Raw genomic sequence first — 26,843 nt, 5'->3', positions numbered from 1 at the left:
CAATCAACCAACTAGTTTGCCCACCATGGCTTTTCTGCAGACAGTGTCCTCTCCCATTGCTGGTACAGAGTAGGGTTTCTGCAAACCCATGGTTGAGCATGAGCTTGATAGGACGGTGAGGTCGAGGCTGGAAAGTACACTAAAGGGACCATGTGCCACAGAGATTCAAGCTCATAACAGGGAGATAGGAGAGCCCTGCCTGAGAGACGGCAGGGGCAGCGCACTCGCCAAGAACCCAAGTACCTCTCCCCAGATGCCTGGATCATCGGTGCTAATGGAAATGCCCCTTGTGCCCTGGAAAAACAACTATGGAAATGACGAGAAGTGAAGTGTCCCTGAGAGCCGCTGGCTGCGAGGCAACAGGACCCACGTCTTATGCTGAGCTGGGCCTCAGCAGACAGAAAGTTGCTCATTTGGAAACAATGCCCTCATTTCTGGGAAAACTGTATAGGGTGATTCTTAGAAGGCAAGTCCTTGGGGACTGTGCTTCTGCCATGCTGCACGGCAGAGTCTTGCCTTACTGCGAAACACATGCTCATCCAAACAGAGCACACACATGAGTTTAAAACCCTCAACGAGGCAGCCACTTGGCTACTACCTTCCCACTACCATCTAAGAAGCAGGGGAGGGGTGCTTCCATGGCTAGAGGAAAAAGACAGTAAGGACCCAGAAACTAGGGGTCCCTCCTGTATCAAATTGTCTTTCACAGACTGAGTGCATCCATCTATTATTCATCTATCCATCCATCTATCAGTCCATGCATCCATCCATCCATCCATCCATCCATCCATCATCCATCCATCTTTGCTAGAGACAAGCCTGCCCTACAATATACCACTCCCCCCACACACATTTGCACAGATGAGCACACACTTCCACACATGCATGTCCACATCCACACATGTACAGCATTTTGTCTGGAGACCCAGACATATCCCACCAAGACACCTCCGGTTGGCATGTTAATGGCCTGAGGGACACATACACTTACACAGTTCCTGTCCCTGTAGTTATGGACACATGGCCACAGATACATGTCCATGCACAAAGACTGAATGCCACAAGAACCAAAAAGCTGAGAGCAAGCCCACATGTTCTGCCCACCATCCCTCTTCTCACAGGTTCAAACTCCCTTTGGAGACAGACACATTTCAACCACGGGTCAGAAGCAAGACACACAGACGTAATAGACACGTGAAGAGCACTCTCATATCACCTTCTCTCAAAGGGACCTCAAAGTGGTCATAGGGTCACTACCCGAGTGAACCAGCCACTCAGAGACAGGCAGCCTCCCCGAACCCCACAGGGGTATAAGGATGCCCCTGTCCTCCAGGCAGTGTCAACCCTCAAAACATTTGTAGGTCACTGGTGCTGGCAGGTCTCCCAGGTCCAGGTGACGCACTATGTTCTGGGCTAGCTCAGCTCTTGATGTCCTCTGTTGACTTTCAGTGGCTGTGTTAAACTCCTTGCTGCCTTAGCCCAGGACCCTCTACAGGGCCTGTGGGTGCTCAGTGGGTTCAGCTCTGCCTCCTGAGAGGCCTAGAGCCAACCCTGGGCTCTAACTCCAGTGGTCTGCATTTAAGGATGCAGGGGTGGTGGCTTTCATTGTCATTTCATAGGTTTCATTACTCCAGTCTGTGGAATCAGGGACAGGTCTGGAGCACCAGAGACAGTTGCTGGGTTGGACCCTCCTGGAAGCAAGGCCTTCCGGTTATCCTGCACAGCCCTACCAGAGTGCAGACATAGGCAGAGAGAGCTGCTAAGGACTCTGTCCACAGCTCCACCCTTAGTAAAAAACCAGGGTCAGGAGTCAGGTTACAGAACTGTCAACCCAGTACTCAGAAGGCTGAGGCAGGAGGATTGTGAATTTCAGCCCAGCCTGGACTACACGAGGAGACCCTCCAGAAAACCACCACCAAATGAAAACTGAAAAAAACAAAAAACCATTGTTCCACAGAACACAGGTCAAGGGTCATGTCTTCAGGGAAATCCTAATTGCCCTGAGATCTGCAATGCCCAAAATTCCTTCCTTCCTCACAAGGACCAAGAGCACAAGGGGGTGGGGGTGGGGGTGGGGGTGGGTTCCTCCAGTAGACGGTGCAGATCTATCTGTCAGCTCAAATCCAAGGAGCTAGCTCAGCCTCCCGTTTGTCATGCACTCAGTTTGCACTTATCGGAGCTGACAGCCAAGCTGTTCCTGGCTCAGACGATGAATATGCATGGAGACCACAAACATGAGGCGAGGGACATCGCAGCAGAGGCTTCTGGGGAACGCTGTGCGTTCTGATGACACTGTTTAATTTGGATTTACCGGCCTCCTTTCGTCATCCCAGGGGCAGGCTTAGTAATCAACATCTATGTGGTGTGCTCTGTGCCATAATTAAAGCTGCCGCTTAATTAGAAAAACTGTCCACCCCCAGACAAAAGGCGTCCAAGGGTGACACCGACAAGAAAGCGTGAGAAATCATCTGAGTGGGCGGTGTCGCCTGTGGGTGCTGGAACGCATTCACACATGGGCACACCCACGCACACACACCTCCAGCTCAGTTCCTGATGACCGTACCCGCTGGCCCTGGAGGCATGTTCTGGCCATGCTGGAACCGTGAAGCCCTTAAGGAAATCATCGAGAGAAAGCTTTGGGGGAGCCTGGACTGAGCTTGCAATGATCAGTTTTCCCACTTGGCTGCCCTCAGACACCTGTCACTAACAACAGGTGTGGAAGTCTGCTGAGTAGGGCAATGCTCACAGATGCCGACGACACAGTCCATGTGCTCACCTTGCTCGTCCGATGTCTTACCACTGGCTGCACATGGCAGCCTAAGCTTATGACTTATACAATAGCCATTTCTTACCATGGTTCTGGGGTCATGGGGGAAGCAATTTGGAGGCCCCTTCAAAGATTCTAGCTTGGGGACTGTCATGTCGTACAGTCTCATGAGGGCTAGAGAGGACATGAAGGGGCTGAGCCCCCAGGAGAAAGGGCTCTGGAGAGTGTGGGTAAGATCCTGACCTGTGTGGCTGTCTCTTCAAGCATCATCTCAGAGCCTGCCCACAACACTTTGACCATCCGCCCCCATGCTCAGATGTCCCTTTTGCTCCTGTTTTTAATTCTCAGCGGCTCCAACATACTTGTGGCTCAGTCTTTCTGGGCTGGTTCCCATCATGCCTTTGCTCTGATTGGCCAGACCTGGCATACATGTGTTACCTGGAGTAGGCCTTCTGCCATACTTTGTGGAACTAGACATGGGGAAAAAAAGGGTCCGAGAGCTGAGTGATGATGTTCTGCATATGCTTGTCCTTGGTTCACTCACTAGGAAGGGGAATGTCCATCGGGGAGAACCCCATTGTGGGACTGCTCACTGGGGAAAGCCCATTGTGGGACTGCCCACTGGGGAGAGCCCATTGTGGGACTGCCCTTCAGGCTGGGAGAGTTCACTGTTCCTTAGCAAGCCAGGTGGGTGACATCTGATACAGGTAGATTGTCCAGGTCAGAATCTTACCCACAGTCTCCATAGCCCTTTCTCAACTTCCCAGCCCAGATCAGCAGGCTTCGAGAAAGAACATAACAGGGGCCCACCAGGCTCTGCCAAAGCAGGTAATAAACCTTTGTGTAACCTCAGATTTGAAGGCGGCAGCAGCTAGCTTCCTGGGTCTGTCTCTGAATGTAAATAATTCAACTTCTGAATTTCAGAAGATACCCAAAAATAAAAGAATCAGGCATGAAAAAAAATTACAGGTTATTTTGGGACTTAAAAAGTAGCACAGCTACCAGAATAATCCTGGAGGTGCAGTCTCCATTCCATTGCTGGGAGGATCACCCTAGCCCGGGCACCATCCTGGGAGCAGTTCAAGCACAGCCCCAGAGAATTGTTCTAGATTCTGGGCATTCACAGCCGGCTGGGACTCTGGGCTCTGGCCATCTTTCTGCCTTGGCTCATGCACAGAGAAAACTGGAGGTGAGGAATGAAAGTCCTCAAAAGCAGCCAGAAGATTGAGGCCCAGGAACTCGGTGGATGGTGGGGTGGTCCCTCCTTTCTTCTCCATCACTGCTCTGGTGAGATACTTCTCCAAGCTTCTTGTTTCATCTTTTTCCTGGCCCCACCCTCCTCTGCCAGAGTTCTAGTCCTTAGGTCCATTGGGCAGTACAGGAGGTGCAAACAGACCTACCACTCAGTGACCTTCACCAGGCCCCAAGAAGCATCTGGCAGGTGCTAAGCCCTGAACTCAGCTATCAGGGAGCTGCTGAGAGTTTCCCTATCTTGGTCTCCTGTCCTGGTGGTCTGTGATGCAGCTCAGGCTTGCTGCTGGAAACTCCAAGTCTTGACACTGTAGACGCTAGGCCTAGTCAGTCCTCCTATCAAGGTATTTGTCCAAGGTCAGCTCTGGTCAGCCCCCTTGTGTGCTTTTTGGAATGGGATAATAATCAGGGACAAGAGCCAAGTCCTGAGACACACGCAAGGCCACAGCAGTGAGTATCTTTGTGGTGAGGAATAAGATGGCCACACCCTCTGAAGGACTGTTGCAACTATTCGGACACTGGAGGCTCAAGGAACAATAACAGCACTCTCACACCTGCAATAGCTGCAAAAGCCAGCGAGAACATACTTAGCAGGAACCAAGGCCTCTAGCTTAGGTGTTCGAGTCTATCTGCATGCCTATGTGCACATGTGTATGCACACAGCTATAGCTGAGCTCACAGAGATAGACCAGCCACCTCCAGCCTGCCAACCTCTGAGACCAAAGAGAAAGGGGACTAATCCTGTGTGTGGGGTAGGACTCAAGAAGAAGAACATACCAGACAGCAGAGGGGCAAGAAAGACAGAGAAAAGGAGAGAGACACACAGAAATAGGGAGAGAGACAGAGACAGGAAGACAGAGACAGGGAAAAAGAGACATAGACAGAGACAGGGAGAGAGACAGAGAGACATAGGGAGAGAGATACACACACAAACAGAGAGAGAGTCAGAGAAAGGGAGGGAGAGACAGAGAGAGACAGAGAGACAGAGACAGGGAAAAAGAGATAGAGAGACAGAGACAGGGAAAGAGAGACAGAAAGAAACAGAGATAGAGACAGAGAGAGATAGACAAAGGCAGAAAGAAACAGAAAGAGACAGAGACAATGAGAAAAAGACAGAGACAGGGAGAGAGAGATAGAGACAGAGAGAAAAACAAAGACAGAGACAGAAAAAACAGAGATAGAGACAGAGAGAGACATAAAGAGACAGAAACAGAGAGAGAGAGTCAGAGACAGGGAGGGAGAGACAGAGAGATAGAGAGATAGGGAGAGAGACACAGACAGAGACAGAAAGAAACAGAGAGAGACAGAGACAGGGAGACAGAGACAGAGGGATCAAGGGAGGCAGAGGCACAAAGAGACCGAGGGATGTCCTGCAGCCCCCCACCCCTGTGCAGCAGAACTCCCTACCTCCAGTTCTCAGCTGCTAAAACCAGGCTGCTTACCTCTTGGGCCTGTAGTCAGGGATGGTCCTATCCAGGGAGATGCGGTCACTGAGTTGTGCATTGTACCCAAAATCCTCGAATTTGCCCTCAGTCTCTTGACTGTCATCTTGCAGAGTGGCAGCCACTCCTCCCTGGCCCAGGCCACCTGGCCCCTCCACCAGCCCAATGGGCTTTGCAAGGCCTGGAGAAGACAAGAAAAGACAGGTCAGGAGATCCTTGGAGTTGCTCCCAGCATACCCATCCCCTGCGCAGTGTGTCCTGGAATGAGATTGTCTGTGAAGTCAGAAGACACAGGCTGGCAAGTTTGTAGGAGGGTGAGCAGGGGGAGCATGAGCCAGGACAGTGGGACTACCCTACATGACATCATGATGCCAAGAATACATCTGTAAAGTAAGCAGTAAAGTCTGGGAGGCATTTGGGAAGCGGTGTAGAAACCTGGTGCAGTGGTAAACTCCTGGAATCTACAAGTGACCTTATCAAAAGCCTCCCAGTAATGGGGGTTATGGAGCCTGAGTTGCCTATCTTCTATAACCAGGCAAGGCTCCTTGCAGTGGGACAAGGACATCAACCCAGCCACAAACTTCTGACCTACAGTATGTCCTACCTGTAAGATGTGCTGGGGTAATGGAAGTGTAGAACTCGTGGGAGTGGCCAACCAACAACTGACCTAAGTTGAGGCCCACACCTCACACTGTGTGGATGGCTCAGAACTAGAAGTTTTACGTCCGTGCCTAGCTGTCATCAGAGAGACATTGTCTAGCACCTGAGAAGAGCAGATGCAGAGACACCCAACCCAACACTAGGCAAAGAAGTCAGGGAAAGAAGAGGGGGAGAAAGGATTCTGGGAGCCGGACGGGCAGAGGACCCCATGAGAACACGACCCACGGAATCAACAAAGCAGCGCTTACAGGGGCTCACAGGGACTGGAGCCCCACTCACGGACCCTGTGTGGGTCTGAGCCAGGTCCTCGGCATATACACTATGGCTGTGTAGCTTGAGTGCTTTTGGATGCCTAATGGCAAGAGTGGGAGGTATCTCTGACTCTGCCTGCCTGCACTTAGGACCCTTCTCCTACTGGGTCACCTCATCTACCCTTGATATGAAGGTTTGTGCCTCGTCTTATTATAATTTGTTATGCCATGTTTGGTTGATATCCTTAGGAGTCTCTCTCTCTCTCTCTCTCTCTCTCTCTCTCTCTCTCTCTCTCTCCTCACTCTCTCTCTCCCCTCCCCCTCTCTCTCCTTCTCTCCCTCCCTGTCTCCCTCCCTCCCTCTCTCTCTCCTTCTCTCCCTCCCTCCCTCTCTGTCTCTGTCTTCTCTCTTTATTCTCTCTTTCTCCCTCCTCTCTCTCTCTCTCTCTCTCTCTCTCTCTCTCTCTCTCTAAGAGAAATAGAAAAGGGATGGATCTGAATCTAGGGGAGAGGAGAAGTTGGGAGGGGGACTGGGAAGAGTGGAGGAAGGGAAAAGAGCAGTCAGGATATAATGTATGTAAAAAATAAAGATAGATGGATGATAGGAAGAAAGAAAGAAACAAAGAAAGAAACAAAGAAAGAAACAAAGAAAGAAACAAAGAAAGAAACAAAGAAAGAAATCAGAGAGGGATCAGAGGGTAAGGGTGTGTGGAGTTCAATCCCTAGAAACCACATGGTATAAGGAAAGAAATGACTCCTGAAAATTGTCCTCTGGGTTCTAACCACACGCTATGGCATACATGAGCAGGTGACATGGGCATACACACACGCGCGTGTGCGCGCACACACACACATACTAAATTAATAAGGAAATAAATGTAATAAAATCTACAATAAAGAGTAAAGTTAATTAATATATAAAATTTTAATTGAAGGCTGGATGGTGGTGACACACACCCTTAATCCCAGCACTTGGGAGGCAGAGGCAGGTAGATCTGAGTTCAAGGCCAGCCTGGTCTACAAAGTGAGTTCCGGGACAGCTAGGGCATCCCGCACACAGCAGCTTCCAAAGCTGGCAGGAAAGCAGCCCTGATACCCTCTGAACACTTGTCCTCAGACCCTGCTGCCTGGCTGAAGGGTGGCTGGGACTGTTCAGGGGGTGCTAGTACCCAGCTTTGGGGCTTTCCTTGTAAAAGCATAATATGCACTTGATGAACTGTCCGGTCGATCTAGAATACACCACTTGTGCTTACGTGTCTGCGACCCCACCCTCGGAAGTACTTGGCTCTTGGTGGCCTGCTGTATTCTTTCTACCACAGCCAGTATTTGAGCATGGTAGCTCTGATAGCCGGATGGATCTGGTTCCCGCTTTGTGAGCCAGAAACAAGTCCCAGGGCTCCTCAGTGTGAAAAATGAGCAGAGTCTGTTTCCACCTCCGCCTCCATCTCCTCCCTTGTGCCGCCTTCCCCCAATTTTTCTCAGCTCTGTTTTATTTTTAGTGATTCTGGTGGTTGCCCTTGTGACTTCAAGAGGAATGCTGAATGCTCTGTCTCCGGGAACGTCAACTTTTGCCACGTCCCTCGATGCCCAACATGTAAGATGAGAGACATATGGGCTTCTTGCCCACAGCGCCACAGTATCCCCCAAGGTTGTCTGTAACAGCCCTTCCATACTATGCAAAAGCAGGCAAGATTTCACGAGATTTTAAAACAAGAAATTGATCAGTATTTATCCTGTGAAGTTACGTGAACAGAACTCACCCCAGAACCCACTTGGATCAAAATATAATAATTCCATCACTAACCAATCTCAGACTACAAAATGAAGAATTTTCAAATCACAGCAATATTAATTTCTTTCTTTCCTTTTTCTTTCTTCCTTTTTTCCCCCCTTCGAGACAGGGTCTCTTTGTGAAATGTTAGCTGTCCTGGAATCCACCCTATACACCAGGCTGGCCTCAAACTCACAGAGATCCACCTGCCTTTGCCTTCCAAGTGCTGGGACTAAAGGCACAGACCACCAATACTTGGCCAGCAATATTAATTTCTATTAACAATGTTCTAAATTCCCAGAGCCATGTACACCTTGGTTGTTTTATGTTAGGTCATGACCAGCCATCTTGCTCTGGCATGGGCATGTAAGTTTGGTAGTGGCAGTGTTTGTTGGCACATGCTTTGCAGACATGTCCACTGCCTCATTCTCTACAGCACCTCCAGGAGGTCAAATGGGGAATTTCAATCTGCAGAAGAGGAAACTGAGGCACAGAGTCAAATAACACCCGAGGTTGTGGCGTTAGGAGCACACCAGCACACTCAGGCAGCATGGCTAGAAACACATGCTCTCCATGCTGTGTCCCATGCTTCTTAACAAGGTGATTGTGGGGTGGACTCCAGCCTGTCTCATTGGAAAGCAGGGACCATGGGCAGCACTCAGCACCCTCATCCAGGGCCCTCTTACCTCCCACATCATTTGTATTGTCTTCCTCGGATACCATCCTTGGAATCTTTCTTACGCTCAGCCCGAGTAAGCTCTCTGATTTTGTGAATTCCGCATCTCCTTGGGTCTGGGAATTGTCTTTCATTAGATGGAAGGATATTACCAAATCATATTTCAGAAGTATTGTATGGAAAGGGAATTTTCTAAGCTATAAGGCCGTTGGAAAACTTGTTTTTTCCTCCTTCCGAGTGACCGATAATTTTGCTGGATTTAGAATTCCTATTAAGCTCCTGCCGTCACCCAATCCCAGGATCGAATTCCAACACCGGAGACCCTTTACCTTCTATAGGTATTGTCATTCATACAAACTCTGTCTCTGTGTCTCTGTCTGTTTCTATCTCTGTGCCATCTCTGTCTGTTGGTCTGCCTGCCTGCCTGCCTCTCCCATATGGGGTTTATTATGGTCATGTTCAGCCTTCAAGAGACATTTCCCTCTGATGTGTTCAGTTAACTATAAAATAATATTTCTGTCTGCCTTCCAACTTGTTTTTCTGCAACTTCCTTTAACTTCTTATCTTTTTAAAAATTTGCTTATATCTTATTTGTATCTATGTGCATGCGTATGTGTGTGTGTGTGTGTGTGTGTGTGTGTTTTATGCTTGTGTGGATGTGTACAGTTCCAGCAGAGGCTAGAAGAGGGCATCAGATCTTCTGGAGGTGGAATTACAGGTGGTTGTGGGCCACTCACTGGACATGGGTGCTGGGAATGGAGCTTGGGTCTGCTGGTGGAGCCCCAATGCTCTTCATTGCTGAGCCTGAGCTCTGAGACTTCCCTTAAGTGGAGATCCCTCCTCTTCATGCCTCTTTCTCTTGCTAACATCCCTGCTCTGTTTTCATTCTCTGAGACTTTCAGACTACTAGCTTGATCCCTTGTTCAAATCCTCTAACTAGTCCACCTGCAATATTCTTTGTTACGGTATTTTGAATCCTGAAGAACTGGTTCTTAATTCTCTGCCTTGTGTGGATACCGTGCTGGCTTTCTGGTGGCTGAGCAAGGCAACTCTTGTCCCTGGAGATCCCGTCTGTACTCACATAGCCCTAGGGCATGACCTCCCTAACCCTTGGAGAACAGGTGAGAAAAAAAAACAGAGTTACAAAACAGCCCAGGCAAGGCCTCCCTCAAGCTGTTCAGTGGAGGTGGTGGACTGGGAGCCCAGGTTAGGCTCCTGCAAAACCTCCACTGTGAGGAGTCAACATAGAGTCCTGATAGCTCTGCTAGTCCAGGCCTGGCCCCCACCATCCTTCCTACACACAATCCCACAGGGTATTCTACACATCTGGGAAGTCTTGTATATCAGTTAGCTTTATCATTGCTGGGACAGAATACCTAACAAAGCAACATAAAGAAGGAAGGACAAACTGGGGGTACAGTCTATCACGGTGGCAAGAACATGAGGCAGCTAGGCATTCTGCATGCACAATCTGGAAGCAGGGAGATGAATGCACGCTGGTGTTCAACTCAATTTCTCCTTTTTCTTCAGTCCAGGACCCCAGCCCATGAACTGTTACCACCTATTCAGGCTGAGTCTTCCCATCTCAAATAACCTAACCTAGAAACGCTTTCAAGCACGGAGCTTTTGTCTCCTAGGTAACTCTAGATCTGCCTGAGTTCACAACCGGCACTAACTATCACACCTCGTCTTCAAAGTGTGCCCAAAAGCCATGGGAGGAGTTCACAGCGGTACATGATCGTCAGTCCTTAAGGACGCATCTGTTTCTTGCCATTCACAAGGCTTCTGTAGAGTCCCAACAGAAGATGTGAAACAGGAATGCTGTTTCTGGGGGAGATTCACAAGTGGGTTCCACACAGACTCGCTTCTGAGGACCACTGATCAGGGGTTGCCAGTGGAGAGGGGTTAGCACGAGTAAAGCAAAACTCCAAAACCAGCCTGGGCATGGGGCCTGAAGTCAGAGCCTCCTGCCTGGGCCTCAGCTCCCCTCACGGGTCTCTGGAGCTGAAATCTGTACCAGCAACACTGACTGAAAAGTCCTAATTGGATTTGCCTTTAAGGAAGGGTCACTCTGCCCTCGGATCCTGGCTTCTTATCTTCCCTCACTCACCCTGTGTTAGCTTAGATCCAATTTCACAAAGATTTCTTGTAAAGAGATAGAAGTGCTTGATCTCACCAGGAAAATAAGACAAACCTGGACGGATACTGAGATGGCCTCTCGGTGACAGAAAAGTCATGAAGCCTGTATTACCAAGTTAACTATCTATAGGACTGCCCATACTCTGAGTCTCTGCTAAAATCCATGCTGAGCTAGGAAGCCCCTTCTGCTTGGAGTGTGGGACTTCTGGGCTGCAGCTGTGGGGTTTCCCCTGTCTTTACTGCAGGTCAAGTTCCAGACACAGTACAGTCTGGGTGGGAGGGGGACATGGGTTCTGAGTAGGGGTAGGGAATGCTTCTGCTTCATTCCTTCCTGGTTATCAGGATCCACAGCTCCAGTGAACAACAATAACAAGTGTTATACCCACTAAGCACACACGACCAGACTACAAACACTGCTGTGGGCTGAACCACATCCTCCAAATATGTTTAAGGTCAATGTGCTTAAAGTCTCATTTCGAGAGTCATGAATGGAGCACATTTTGAAAATAGACATGATCACAGTAAAATGAAGTCACACTGGGTGAGGCTGGATCCCAATTCTAACATGGCTGGTGTCCTCAGAACTGGGGAATTTGAATATCTACCCACAGAGAAGACCATCTGCACACAAGACACAGATACAGTTGAGGCCACAAGCCAGGAACACCTGGAACTTCCAGCAGCTGGACAGGGTGGAAAGGTTTTTCCCTGGAACCGTGAGAGATGAAACCTGCAGAGTCCTTGACTTCAGAGCCTGTGGTTGTAGCTGGTCTGTGGTGTTTGCTGCACAGTCATAGCCTGCACCACACAATGTCTCTTGGACTTGACCAAGCTCTGCTGGCATCTGGAGGTAGGAGATTCTGATCTGTTCCTCACATAAGGTGACCCAGTGTGTGTCCATCCCAGGGATCTAAGCCGTGAGAAGGTGGAGACATGGTTTCTGATAGCACAGCAGTTCCCAGAAAAGCTAGGATGAAGTGCTTTCCAGTTTCTGGTCCCAAAATCTAGCTTGTACTGCATCTTCAATGTCACATGGCTCTAAGAACGATGGGAAATGTACATTCCTTAGCTCAGTTTAAAACATCTTCCCACATTTTTCCTAGAAAACGGAAACCAACATCCTGTCCATATGACGGCCCATATATCCATCATACAAGACAGTCTTACAGTCAGCCTTCCATGCTCAATCCAGGGTCACCCTCCAAGGATCTGGTGCCCTGAAGAAAAGATGGAGCCACCAAGGCCCCCAGATCATCATATAATGGGCCCAACCAGCCACCCAGGCACAAAGGTCCTCAATGGATAACAGAAGGTCACCAGCACCTCATTCCAACAGCCAAAGCATCAACTGAAAAGCAGTGTCTTTAATCCCACCAGGCCAGTCAAGGAGAGATAACCAAGAGAGGTCAACTCTTGGTGAACACTCTCAGGGGATTATTACCACACTTCCTTCATGTTGGCAGGACGACTATGAATGAACACCCAGAAATCATCCAAGGGTCTCATCACAAAATCAACATACACAGCTTAGTACCTCACATTATTTCTATAAGTCTATGGCCACCAGGGACATAGGGGACAGATTAAAATTTACGTTTGCCCTCCTCCTCTGCCTCAACACTTTCCTGCTACCGAAAATTCTTTTAAAACTTCACTTGGGTAGCCATAAAAATAAAAAGCCAGTGTCAAACAGCATCTTTTATTTCTTTGTCCATTTGTCAAAATGGCCATGGAGAGGGGATAGAGAGATGGCTCAGGGACCAAAAGCATTTGCTTCTAGGGGACCAGAGTTTGGTTCCCAACACTTACATCAGATAGTTCACAAATGCCTGTACCTGCAGTTCTAGGAGATCTGACGACCTCCTCTGGCCTCTGCAGGAACCCATGTGCACATGGCATTCATGGACGCTCCTGCACACACATGCAAGTGCACACACACATGTATGCATGCATATATGACTTATGTGCAGAGTCTTTGACAAGAGCCATTCCATACCAATGGGCAGGCACATGCTTGGAAACGTGGCAGGGGCAGGGAACCAAGTGTGGTACAGACCTTGGTAGCCATGAACACTATCAGTGGGGTCCAGCTGTAGGTGGATGCTCCACCCTGTACAGGGAGAAGAAGAGTAGGGTGGGACAAAGCATTCTGGGAGGAGATCAGGACATGGTAGGCTAGAGGAGGGTGCTCTTAAAACCTCAAAAGGTTGGTATGGGAGGATGATGGGAGTGGGGGTCTTAATCCTCAGCCCTAATCCAAAGCTACAAATGGGTCTATGCCTGGTGCTGGGGGGGGGGTGACTGTCTAGCCTTACACGTGGGGAAACCACTGAGGTGAGCATGAGGAAAGCAGGCATTCTGTTGTAGGAAGAGCAGGAGAGAGTTGCAGCATGGGAGAGCTAGACATGGGGAAAGAGGGTTTTTTTTTTCCAAACCCCTGGGAGGCAGCAGCTGGAAGGTAAAGGGATTTTGATACATGAGGTTGGAGTCGAGCTTAACCCCGAGACCTAGCTGCGTGGAGGGGCAGCTCTGCTTAGGACAGGGAGGACATTCAGAGCCACCATAAAAGTGACTGCAGCAAACATACGATCCATTTGGAGGGTTGGGAGATATAGAAACCCAGGAACTACCCAAATCTCCCAGGTTGCCAGGGTAGAAAGGCCTCAGCTTTTACGGGTCCTTCTGCTTTCTCATTTTAATTTCTATTTCATTAATTCCTGTTTGTTGTCTCCCTCTTTCCAATTTATTTAACGACTGTGTGCTTTCCCTACGACCTTAGGTAATATAGTTTTGACCTTAGTTGTTTTCCAGTGCATTAGAAACCATAAAGTTAAATACAGATCAGGCTGAACCTAACCATTTTTAAATCATTTGGTCTCTGAGCCTTTTATGATGTTCAATATCATAAAAGTTCATAGGAAACACAAGGTTATAACTTTATGTGGCATCTCTCTTCTACAGAGTCTACCATCTGTGTGCTCAGCAGAAAACATGCAGTTGGGGCTTGCCTGTGATCTGGTACAGGCTCAAGTTTTGTTTTGTTTTGAGATAATGTCTCTCTGCATACCCTTGGCTGTTCCTGGAACTCACTATGTAGACCAGGTTAACCTCGAATTCACAGAGATCCACCTGCCTATGGCTCCCAAATGTTGGGTTCAAAAGAATGTGCCACCATACCTGGCTCAGGCTCACTGTAATTAAAAACATGTTTTACACTATTGCATGTGTGCACACATGTACATGTCACAGCACTTGTGTGAAAGACAGGATGATTTTCAGGAGTACATTCTATCCTTCCACCATGTGGGTTCTGAGTATCAAACTTGGGCTTTAGGCTTGACAGCAGTTATCTTTACCCCCTGAGCCATCTTGTTGGCCTGCAGACTTGGAGCTCGAGAACAAGTTCATGCATCTCCTAAGAATCAGGTCTTGCTTGATCTGACAGAGCTGAGAGGCCTCCCTTCACTCAGTTTCCCAAGATGCTCCATTTCTTCTTAGTTCTGAGGATGTGGGGGAGAGGGGGACACTGAAGTACTTCCCTGGTGAGTCGTTTTGTCACCTTGGTTTTTATTGTTAGAAGCACCCATGTCCTGCTCCTCTGAATGCTGCTTTTAATGACAGCTCCTGAGTTTTCTGCAGGCACACTGGCCTCTTACAGCCAACGGTCACTATCTCCACTCTTCTCAATAGCTCAGAGCCTATACATTGATGACGGATGGACTTTGTGTTCCCAGAGTGACCCTCGTCCTAAGTGTGGCTTCAACAGCCAGGGGCTGCAGACTCTTGAACAAGACTTCTGTTCAGAGACTTCTCACTCCTGGCTTCCAAATCCAGCACTTTCTCTTCCCAAGGTGCAGGGTTAGAGCCTTGGGGACAATTAGTAACATCTGTGTATGGCACCTCTCCTTCCCTGCCCCCTCTACCTTTATCTTAGGTCGCATCACCCTTGGGTTACAATTTGCTGACTTGACTGTTGAGTCTGATAATGTCTTGGCCTCGTGACTGAGATCAAGTGTAGAAGTCAGGGTTGGCTCTAGCCCCCCATTCAGTTCATGCCGCTGTCTATGCAACCAGTTCATACTCCCAGGAGTCTGACTTATGCCCTCATTTTCCTTGCTTTCCACCACCTCCTACAGACACCTAAGCTCATAATTCTCAGGATGCTGTCATAGAGTAAGGGTGTGGAGCCATTCTTATTAAATGACTGAACTTTTGTAGCTAATTGGGAAGGAGGAGCAGGGAGAGGAGGGGAAAGTAGTAGTAGCCAGGGCTGGCAGTTACTGGCTTACCAATCCACACAGGTGCCTCCAGACTCACAATAAGTAGAACTGCCTGTACATTCTCAACAGGAGCTTAGAGTTATGTAATAAGCATACCACCTGGCTGGCTGGCTGGGCTCTGGGTAAGGGATGTCTGTCTGAGGCTCAGGGGTCCTGGGGAGAGGTAAGCAAAGGGCTACAGGGGAAGATAGCAGAGTTGCAGGTGTGGCTCTGAGATAGGGCATTTCTCCACAAGTTCCAAGTGACAAGGAGCCGTGAGGACAGGAAAGTTTGGGTCCAAAAGAAGGAGAGTAGGGACAATAGCTCACAATAAGGCAGTGGTTCTTGAAATAGGGTCCCAGGGCCAGCAGCATCCAGTTACCAGGAATGTGACAGGAAGGCCCAAGGTCCTGACTTGTCTGTTACTAGACAATGAAATTGGGCAGGGGCGGGGAGGAAATGACAAGATCCTCAACTTTGTAATTCCCCTGCCTCAGCTTCCAACTGTTGGGATTATAGATGGCTGCCACTGTACCCAGCTGGTTTCTGGAATCCTTAACCACCCCCAGATCATTCTCATGAGTGAATGGGTGCATAGGAAGAGGGATTTGGAGTTGCTCTAATTCTGGCCTTCAGATATCACTGAATCTCAGGTGTCACCTCATAGCAGGTGGATTAGAGCTGGACCAGCTTGGTGCAAAAGTGAACCAGGACTCCTGGGGCTGAGGAACAGCTCAGCATCTGGGTACAGATAGGAATCATCTGGCCCTGGCTATGGGGAGCACGTATCCAGAGCAAGGGACAAACCATGCATTTGTACCTCTCCTAGTCCCCATAGAGACAAGTCACATGACAGCAGGAGCAGACTACTCTCTGATACTGCTCTAACTCAGGGCCCAGGTCCTCGTTTGGTTCAGAGGCAGTGGTCTGACTTGTAGGAGGCGAGCAGCCTTAGTGTGAGACTCAGGCAGGCTACTTCCTCATCCAATGCAACGGCAACACGGCCACTGAAGGCAATGACTGTGACAGGTAAAGCTAGCAGTAATCCCACCTTTATAGAATAATCAATCATTCAAAGTTCTTGTCCTGTGACCTGGGACAGGGAACACACTCCTCTAATTATGAGATCACTGTTGCCAGGGGGTGGGGGTGGGATGGTTTACACAAGGAGCTGACTCATTCGGAAGCAGGGGTGGCAGGCAAGGGTGACTCAGGAGTGGCGGTGTGATTTGGATCAGTTTCCATACATCCCTTCAAGCTTCGCTCTGAGAAAAATTATGGCAGAAGTTCCAGGATAAATACGCCATTCACTGTCATGCTGGGGACTACAGATGGTGATGAGGACTGGGGTTAATGGCTACACAGGACCACTGAGATCAAACCAATCACTGCCAGCCAGAATTGGGACCAAGGGTTCCAGATGATCTAAGATTTCCAGAGAAACATCAATATATAGGAACCTATCATGGCATGGTTTGCAAGACATGGTTAAAAGACAAGCATGGAAGTCTATGTGCTAGGCTAAGTTTTGGCTGGCTAAGTACTGGACACTGGGAAGCCAGTGTGGCTTGTGGGGAGCCAACAGAAAGTGGCTATCATCCTTGCAGCCATCTTGAGCCATATACCCTGACAAAAGACTTGATTACAATAGTCTACAAAAGCTGAGCACACTCTGATAACATCTTGCTTTAGATACCCAGGATCTTCCCTTGGGTGTGTGAGACTTAAAGGTGTGTGACTTAAGGGTGTGACTTAGAGATCAGATTTAGAGACAAGACCTAAGGGCATGACTTAAAGGTGTGACTTAGAGGTGTGGCTTAGAAGTGAGACATATAAAAGGCGAGAGGCAGACAGGAGAGTTCAGAACAATTTGGGGTAACAGAGAATCAGACACTTCAGAGAGTACAACTTGGAGTAGGAATTAGGCATTGAGGAAGAAGAATTATTAGGTATTAGGCACTTGGCACTTGGAGGAAGAACTTGGAATTAGACATTAGGCACTTAGCACTTGGAAGAAGTAACTTGGAACGTGGAGGCACTAGGGACTAGGAACTAGGGACTAGGAACTCAAGACTTGGGACTTGGACTAGGAAGAGAAACTGAAGAATAAACGGGATTGAATCACACTCCTGGTCTCCATTCTTGAGTCCGTCCTCACTCTCTCTCTTGCTGAACCCCGACCTGTGGACTGGAGCAGCTTGGGGCAGTGCTGGCTCTAACAACTTAGCCCCCAAGGCTTTTGGCAGCGCGGGTTCCAACATTGACAGAGTGGTCCGAGACATTTTGGCCCCCAAACGTGAGTTAGAGCGGCTGTCAACATTTTGGCCCCCAAACATGGGGCAGCTTGGGCTGCAACAGTGGCTGTACCCAGTCTCTGGGTATGACTAAGTCCAGCAGGTTGAGATGGGACATGTATTTCATGAGGAATGGAATGGGGGCTGAATGCAGCCATAGGTAGTACAAAATCAGTGTAACCAGGCAGTCCCTATAGCAACACAGCCACAAGGCATGGATGCTGGGGTGGTGGTGGATTCCTCAAGAATACAAGTGGCCAGGGAGAGACCAGCCCCAGTGTCTATTCAGGTGACATAGTTTCCAGACTTCTACATTCCAGGCTGTCATTTGTGGTGACTTGTTTTCTCAGGCCCAAGAACAACAGAGTCAGGCAAAAGTTCAGTAAGTGTTTAGACCTCAAACGCTAGTGGCTGAAGGTCCTTCCCATGAGACCCCTGGACCTTGAGGCACCTGCAAATAGCTGCAGTAGGGTTGGGGTATATGGGAGCTGAACACTCCCTGTAGGCCTGGACCAGAAGAGATAGTGGCTGCAGGTTGCATGGCGACCAAGGATACACTACCACCTGTTGCCTCTGTTCCTGTTAAGTGGGTCTGTGCACTTTGACATGGGGTTAAGAGAACCCTTAGAGCAATTACTTCAGCAATGGCTTATAGAGAGAGAGCATTGTGACAGAGTAGCAGTCCACTCTGAAGGGAGTAGTGAAGACAGAAAGTAGTGTCTCAGGCCTATCCACCAGGCCCATGTATATGTTGGCTGCAGAGACTGCTTAGAAATCTGGCTGCTGCCACATTCAAGGCCCTAGGTTCTCAGTTTAAGTATGAACATCCATCCTCTGTATCGGTCACAAATCTGGTAGCATGGATCTGCTTCCTGTAGGGCAGGGATGGGCTCATAGGAGGTCTGCCTGCACCCACAGTAAGCAGCTCGCAGCAGCTACCTGAGGGCCTAAATTGTACCTTAGACTGTGGATGTATCCCTCAAAGACTGCAGATGTGGCCCTGTCTGCAAAAGGAGTTGTTGGTATCATTAAGTAAGAGTGTGGAGATGAAGGGGTTCTGGATTGAGAAGTCCTAAATCCAGTAGGCAGTGTCTTCATGACAGGCACAGCCAGTAGGCAGATGGGAAGACTAGACTAGGCAGGTCCTTGGATATCTAGAACCATCAAGAGAGAGATCAAGAGAGGGAAAGCTACCTTGCCTGCATCTCGGAGGCTACAGACTTGTCGTTTGTTACGCCAGCCCCAGGAAGTAAGAAATTAAAGAGAGAAGGGAAGTAACAAGTGGACAGCCAGTGGTGAGGTCTGGCAGCCACTGTTCCCCAAAGAGCCACTGTTTGCTTCGGGGAGAATGGCTCTGGTGGGGCACTCACCTCCATGAAGGCCTTGTAGGCTGGGGTGAGTCTGACCATGGGTTGTCATCGGTATTTACATGGGACCTGATGACTGCCATTTTGAGAGACATAGCTAAAGGCTATACCCATCACCATATAGTGTAAGCTTCGCTTTTTATCCGCGGTCCTGCACCCTTTTCCTGCTTGGAACTAGGACTCAATTTGGGGGGCAGGAGCAGCCATGATGTGAGCATCCAGTGCAATGCCACATGGCAGGGATTCAGAGAAAGTTGGCTCTGGAAGATTTCCACCATCCCTCTGGAGTCCGTGTGCCACAGAAAACCCACAATACAGGGGTGCTCTTCAGCTGTGGTTTTGAAGCATAAGGAGACAAAAAAACTCAAGTCTCTGATAATCAGACTGACTTCTCTCCCGTGCAAGAAAGACAAGATTTCAGCATAGGAAAATCCACACTGCCAACTTATCAATGGCCCTGCCAAGAAGAACTCAGCTAGTGTCTCCCGGCCAGGCAAGAGCCCCCGCAGGAACGGAAGTGCTGCCAGCTCCCACCAAACTTCTCTGCCCCCAGCAGTGTCAGTTCACACTTGGCCAGCCCACCTCTTCCGCATAGAGTACCTGGGCTCGTGGGTGGCTGTGATTTTCGACTTGGAAGGCAGTGTGGCTCTGGAGCTCTCTGCTTCTCTTTGAGTCACTGGTTTCCATCTGTTACCACAGCATCGGCCAGCGTTCTGAGAGAGGAAACAGCCTTGAGTACCCAGGCTGCCAGCCATAAGTCCGTGGCAGAGGAAGAAACAGAGGAAAAGGTCTCTGGGGAGAAGGGTGGTTGGCCTTGAAAGTGAAGGTGCTGGATATGACAACCAGGTCCTAGGGACAGCTTCCCCTAGCCTGTCATGACACCTGGGGCTCCCAATAATCCCAGAGAATGGACTCACTGTTACCCAGGATCCCATAACAGCAGTAGGTCAGGAAAAAACGATGCTCACGGACAGAACCAACTTCCAAAAAGCAATAAACAAGGCTGGAAAGGTTGGTTCAATGGCCAGGAGCACTAACTGCTCTTCCAGAGAACCCAGGTTTAATTCCCACAACCTACATGGCAGCCCCAAACCATCTATAACTCCAGTCCTAGGGGATCTGACAGTACCTTCTGGATACTCTGGGCCCAGGCACACATATAGTACACAGACTTACATGCAGGCCAAATTCCTATATACATAAAATAAATCTATCTTAAAACATAATAAATACCTGATGAAGTCGCAAGGTGTATGTGACCCAGAGAGAAGGCAGCAGAGCAAGAGTGTGGGACAGGAGAGCTGAGATGTGCTTATGCTTTGTCCTGGTGGGGGCTCTGAATGCCATGAATCTGACATTTCAAGTGGAAAAAACCATCAGGATCAATTTACCTCTCTCTAAAGAAGGAGAGTGAAACCTGTGTGTCCTGCCACATACAGACACACTTTGGGCCTGAATGATCTTGAGGGTAGACTAAAGGACCACTCAGGAGCCCAGAGAATCAACTTTGGTCCACTCCAAGGGAATCTCTCCATTCCCACACAAACATGCTTGCAGATCAGACTTCATCACAAAGGCCATAGCCTGTACAAAAAGGCACATGGACAGACAAGACACCGTGAGTGCATGCCACAGAGCAGTGGAAGCTGGCTTCAGACATTTTCTCTTTGGTCCCAAAAGTACCAGTGGCCTCCATCTTTGAGCCTCGCCGACTGCAAGGAGAAATGACTACTGTTACCTGCCAGGGTCTATCCAAGCTTCCTTCATGATTCCAAGATACTGACTGCCAATCTTGTAGAGTGTTTGGGAGGAACAAGAAGACTGGGGACAAACAGAACACCCCTCCAGCCCTCCTTGCTCCTCTTTCTCATCCGCCCTAAAAATGCAAACTGATTTAATGTGCCTGGCTATTCGATGTGATGATTACAAAGTTTGGATAATAATGGCAACCTCTGGTTTGCCTCTGCAGACGATGTCTCTTGCACACGGCTTCAATTTCATCCACTCTCCTCAAATACAACAGCTCCTTTCATTATGGTTCATTAGGTCTTTTAAGATTCCCTGGGGACCCAAACTCATAACAGGTTGTCAATAGGATAGACCAATATCCTTAAACGATGAGGTTACTAACACTTTGCAGGATATGGCAGTAACTGGGAGATGCCCTTGGAGGCTGTATCTGATAAATCCTCCCATGGAGGTTCCCTTACTCAACTGAGAGTGCAGCAGAGGAGATAGGGTACACAGGAGTTCCTAGAACACGGGTTCACAGCTTTTCCCTACACGGTAAGCCCACAGTTGCCACACAGCTTCAACGCATAGCAACCAGTACCCACAAACCCAGGTTGCATCTAAGGATCATTGGTATCAAGGGCAGGATGGTCTAGGGTGACCTCAACAATGACACACCTGAGTTAAGTGATGGTGGAAATCACAACACAGAGATCCACCCATCTGTTCATGCATCCATCTATTCATCATCCATCCACATGTTCATCCATCCATCTGCCCATCCATCCACCCACCTGCCCATCTGTCTGTCCGTCCATCCACCTGCCCATCCATCTATCACCTACATAGTCATCCAACTACCCCACCAAACAATATTTATCTACTGCATGACTGACATTATCCTACCCATTAATCCACATCCACCCTCATTTTAACTGCTCCTTCTACATCCTCATTAACATTTCTGAGAATCTACTTGGCTTCACCAAGCCCTCTACAGGCATCTTATGTAATCTCAGTGATCCCGACAGGATCCTAACAGGGACTGGTAACTCACAGTTCATAGATGTGGAAAACAAGGCTCAGAGAGAGACAATGACTTCCCCAAAATCATCTCCAGTTGAAATTTGTGCCCAGACAGACCCATCCAACACCAACTGTGTAGCTTGAATGCCCCTCCTTCCATGAGGCCACCTGACTTGTGACTAAACCATCCCCGCCTTGAGCCCCTGTGGGTTTTTACACCCCAGATAGCACACATCCTCGAGGGCAGTGACACTGACTACTGCTTCTCATGCCTGAGTTGAGACTCTTAGAGAAAGCTAGGACACAGAGCTCAACCTTGCTCTTGGGCTTAGAGCACACACAGGGCTTACACCCACCACCTCCTTCCCAGCTTCCTGTCGAAGCACAGAACTCATGACTTTTAGTTACATGCATCAGAAAAGAACTACATCAGGCTGGAGAGATGACTCGGTAGCTAAGTTCATTGTTTGCTCTTGCAGAGGACCTGGGTTTGGTTTCTAGCACCAATATGGTTTCTAGCTCACAACTCTCTGTAACTCCAGTTCCAGGATTGGAGGTGGATTCAATGCCCTCTTCTGGCCTCTATAGGCACTGCACACATTTGGTGCACATTCACATAAGATTAAAAAAATAAATGAATCTTTTTTAAAAAAATAATCTTTAAACAACACAGTTGATCCCTATGGAGTTGGGTGGAAAGGTCAAGTGGACAGTGAATGGCAGAAATGATGGTATTGAGAAAATGGTGACCAGAACCCATGAGAGTCAGCCCTTCCCTGACGGGAGACACCTCATGCCAGGCGTTGCTCCTAAAGTTTCCCATTCTCCCAGAGGTGAGCACCTGCACTCTCATCTACAGAGGAAGACACTGAGGAACAAAGACATCAGGCATGAGACTGAGGTTGTATTAAGCACAGGGTTGGGGCCAGCCCGACGCTTCATCCTGCTTGAATCATGTGCTCCACTCCTGCCAGTCAAGATCATCTCTGTGTTCCCAGCAACTGTCAAGTGCTTGAGCACTGGTGTGCTAACAGGCGTTTCCCACAGCCTTCTCAGAAAGTGTGATCATTCTCCTTGCATAACCCAGGACCTGCCTATGATCCTCCTACTTAAGAATAAAATCAAGACTTGCTCCGTTTTAGACTGGGACATGCACAGAGTAACTGACTGAACTGTATATTCAAACAAAACCAGCTCCGAGCTGAGCTGTTGAGACAGCTCAGCCGGTAAAGGCATTTTGCTCCTAAGCCTGACCTGAGTTTGATGCCTGGAACCCAGATGGTGAAAGGAGGGAATTACTCCCTCAGGTTGTCCTCTGACCCCCATGTGTGCACAGAAGTGACCATGTGCATGTGCCGGTACACACATATACACAATAAATATAATTTTTAAGATAATAAAAATTTAAACTTCCTTCTTACTATGAGAAGTGGAAGATATGACACCTAACCCAGATCTAACTAAGTCATGTCTCCTTGGCCAAGCTCAGTGAGATATGGAGGTCATGCCTGGGTTCAAATCCCATCTCTGCCATCACTGAGCTGTGAGATTTTTTGGGGTCCTGGCCTCCTTTGGGCAAACCATTTAAAGAGCCAGTGCCATCACAGGTATCTGTGGGACCAGGAGTAAAGACACACATCTTCATGTTTATAGGGGCTCTTTTAATTTTGTGTGTGTGTGCCCCTCTATTGTTAATCTTAACCCTGAGGCTTCACTCAGAACTGAGAGGACTTGGGACATGTGAAGTAGGTTGGTCTGTGTTGTAGTAAATATTTAAAATATGTCCGCTTGTGAAGCTGTCTGTCTAGGCTGTGGCAGCTCTGCCTAGCTCAACCACTGTGGCTAGAAACAGCCAGCCAGAGACACCAGCCCTGCCACCCACAAGATGCCAGCATGGGAGATGGCTCTGCCAATCTTCCACGCTGTCTCCGAAAGGCTGGGCAGTGCCCGGACTATCCCGCCAACCACACGGGCTCAGTACAGATGAAACTCTAAAGCTTAGATTATCCAAAGGCTTTATATATTTGGTAATGATCAATAACAAGATGCCCATACAATCAGAAGTGTGACCCAATACCCAACCTAGATATACCAACTACCTTTGACTGGCGGAGACACACGAACATCCGTCTCCATGTTAGCCTCTCTAGTTCTCCTTCCCCTCCTTCATCCTCTTCTTCCTCTCTTTACCCCTCCCACCTTAGCTCCTCCTACAGGTCTGACCCTAAGGCCAGCACTCACCAGCACTCCAGAGAGGCCAGCACTCACCAGTGAGGATGCTAGGAATGGTGTCAAGGAGAGTCCAGGCAGCCACCTACCCCAGCCATCCTTACCCTTGAGATCTGCTGAGTGAGTCCTTGGTTCCATTTGTCTCCCTATCTCTCTCCATCTCAGAAAAAGTTCTAGAAGTAGCAGAGCCGAGCACTGTGGGCCATGCACTTCATGACTGCAGCTAGTCAGCCGTGCTCAGCAGCCCCGGATCTGGCCTTAAAGAGGAAGGTAGTGCCGCAGCTTAAAAGCACACACCATTGGGCTGGAGAAATTGCTCAGCGGTTAAGAATACAAACTGCTCTTCCAGAAGAGCAGATGACCCTGGTTCTGTTCCCAGTAACCACATGGCAGCTCACAGCCACCTATAGCTTTACTTCCAGGGAAGCCGATGCTATCTTCTGGTATCCACAGGCACCAGGCATGCAAATGATACACAGACATTCATACAGTAAAAGCACCCATATACATAAAAATAAAAATTCAACTTAAAAAAAAAGACCACATTCCTCCACTTTGTAGTCTGGCAGTCTCAGTCCAATAAAATCCAATGCTCTCACCTGGGCATAAGGCACGTTCTATGACACCCTTACTTGAAAGGAAACATGCATTCTCACACATGCTTTAAAACACTGTCTAGTTGGGCATGAGGAGAAATATCTTTAATCTCAGCCCTCAGTAGACAGAGGCAGGCAGATTTCTGAGTTCAAGGCCAACCTGGTCTATAGAGTTCCTGTACACCAAGGCTACACAGAGAAACTCTGTTTCAACCAAAATAATAATAATAATGCAAAAAAATGCAAAAATATAAAAGACAAACTGTCTAGTGCCATAGAGGTACCAGAGAGGGAGGTGGGGGGAGAGAGAAAGGGAGGGAGAGAGGGGAAGACAGAGAGGGAAAGAGAAGAGGGGAAGAGAGAAAGAGAGAGAAAGAGATATAGGGGGAGACAGAAAAAAGAGAGGAAGAGAAGGAGAAAGAGGAAGAGGAGGAGGAAGAAGAGGAGGAGGAGCAAGAAGAGGAGGAGGAGAGAAGACAGGAGGGTGATTTGCAGTTAACTTCAGCCCCATGACCTGTTTCTTGCCTCCTTAGGAAAATGAAAAATCCCTGGAGAAAAGCCAGCCCATGTGATCAGCTTGCCTGACAAACACCCATCAGGGAGCTCTCCATGGTGTTAGTGAGCCCTGCAGTCTCCTTGCCCCTGTCCCCACTCAAGGACAGTGGCCATCAATCCTGGCCGTCTTGTCTTTTCAAATGCCCTGTCTTTCTAGCAGTCCGAGCCAATATCCAATACGTAGTGCCCACCATCTTAAAGGCATATGCCCTTTAGCCACTGAATACTTTACCCTGTACTGAGCTGGCTCTCAGGAGTGTCTGTCCTCAGGGAGATCATTTTGGTTTTTACAACCAAGAGATAACACGAATCAGTTATCTTCTGAGTAGGGACCAGGGATGCAGCTCACCCACACAACAAACAGCACATGTTCCCTGCTTTTAACAGCATTTGATAGAAAATACAGAATCATTGTCCCCATGATCCGGTTCCCATTGATCACACTCCCTGGTCTTTTCTGGACACTCCTTGGCACTGCTGTTCTGGGACATTTGCACTGGTCAAGTCTGAGCATGCTGCCTTAGACACTGCTATTCATCCTTCTTCTCACTTCAGGCTTTCCTGATGTATTAGCCAGGGTTCTCTAGAGTCACAGAACTTATGGAATGTCTCTATATATTAAATGGAATTCACCATGAAGTCTTACAGTCTGTAGTCCAACCAACCCAACAATGGGCAGCTGTGGATGGGAAGTCCAAGAAGCTAGTGGTTGCTCTGTTCCACGACGCTAGTTGTTTTAAGCTGGTCTTCTGTAGACCTCTTTCCTGCTCTTACTCCCCTTTTCTCCTCTCCCTCTTTCTCTCCTCTCTTCTTCTTCTTCTTCTTCTTCTTCTTCTTCTTCTTCTTCTTCTTCTTCTTCTTCTTCTTCTTCTTCTTCTTCTTTCTCTCTCTCTCTCTCTCTCTCTCTCTCTCTCTCTCTCTCTCTCTCTCTCATACCTCTATGGCACTAGACAATTTGACAGTTTGTTTTTTAAATTGTAGGTGCTAACAGATGTGCTGGCTAGTAAGTGCAAGCAGGCGAAGAACAAATCTTTCTTCTTCCAATGTCCCTATGTAGGCCTCCAGCGGAAGGTGTAGCCTAGATTAAAGATATGTACCACCACGCCTGGATCTAAAACTTGATATGTCCCATGCTGACCTTGAACTCAGAGATCTCCTTGCTTTAGTCTCCTGAGATTAAAGGCATGTACTACCTTGCCTGGGCCTAAGCTTTTCATAGCCACTATGCCTCAAGATCTCCATGCCAAGATCCAGGTCAGAAACTTGTGTCTTCCAGCCTCAAGATCTGGATCACAGGTGAGCCCTCCAATTCTGGATTGTAGTTCATTCCAGATAGAGTCAACTTGACAACCATGAATAGTCATTGCATCTGAGAAGTCACTGCTATGCAAGACCGTCTCTGGGCACCTTTGAAAATGCATCCTTTCCTCAAAGCTGGGCATGTTCACCCTAAACCTTGGGAGTGAGGGTAAGGGGACAGATGACTCAAGAGGAGGAGGAGAGGGGAAGAGGGAGAGGGGAAGAGGGAGAGGGAGAGGGAGAGGGAGAGGGAGAGGGAGAGGGAGAGAGAGAGGGAGAGAGAGAGGGAGAGGGAGGGATTGGCTGTACTGATCAGTGTCCTGGGGCCTTGGAGATGAGATGCAGTGGTATACGGAGACAGCAGGCTGCAAATGTAAAGATAATCAGGGGCTGCAGGTGGCACCTCTAGGGACCAGGAGAATGACTAGCTCTGGGCCTCCATATCTGGGTCTGAGCCTTCACCGGACACTAGAAATTAACTGCCCCTGTCTCTGCTACTCCGGTCTTCACCAAGACATGGAGACCATGGAG

At 48.6% G+C, this 26,843-nt stretch overlaps 1 protein-coding gene across 1 annotated transcript in view; it reads right to left on the bottom strand.

The window, feature by feature from the left end:
• Positions 1-26,843, bottom strand: part of Galnt9 (polypeptide N-acetylgalactosaminyltransferase 9) — a 77,518-nt gene that overhangs the window by 37,938 nt on the left and 12,737 nt on the right. Inside the window, exon 2 of the mRNA XM_076922348.1 lies at positions 5,461-5,641. Coding sequence (XP_076778463.1) covers positions 5,461-5,641 — 181 coding nt within the window. The remainder of the gene's footprint in view (positions 1-5,460; positions 5,642-26,843) is intronic.

This window comes from Arvicanthis niloticus, chromosome 24 (genome assembly GCF_011762505.2).
Source record: "Arvicanthis niloticus isolate mArvNil1 chromosome 24, mArvNil1.pat.X, whole genome shotgun sequence".
Taxonomy (NCBI): Eukaryota; Metazoa; Chordata; class Mammalia; order Rodentia; family Muridae; genus Arvicanthis; species Arvicanthis niloticus.
The sequence above is the reverse complement of the archived record's forward strand: the minus strand, read 5'-3'. Positions and strand labels throughout refer to the sequence as shown.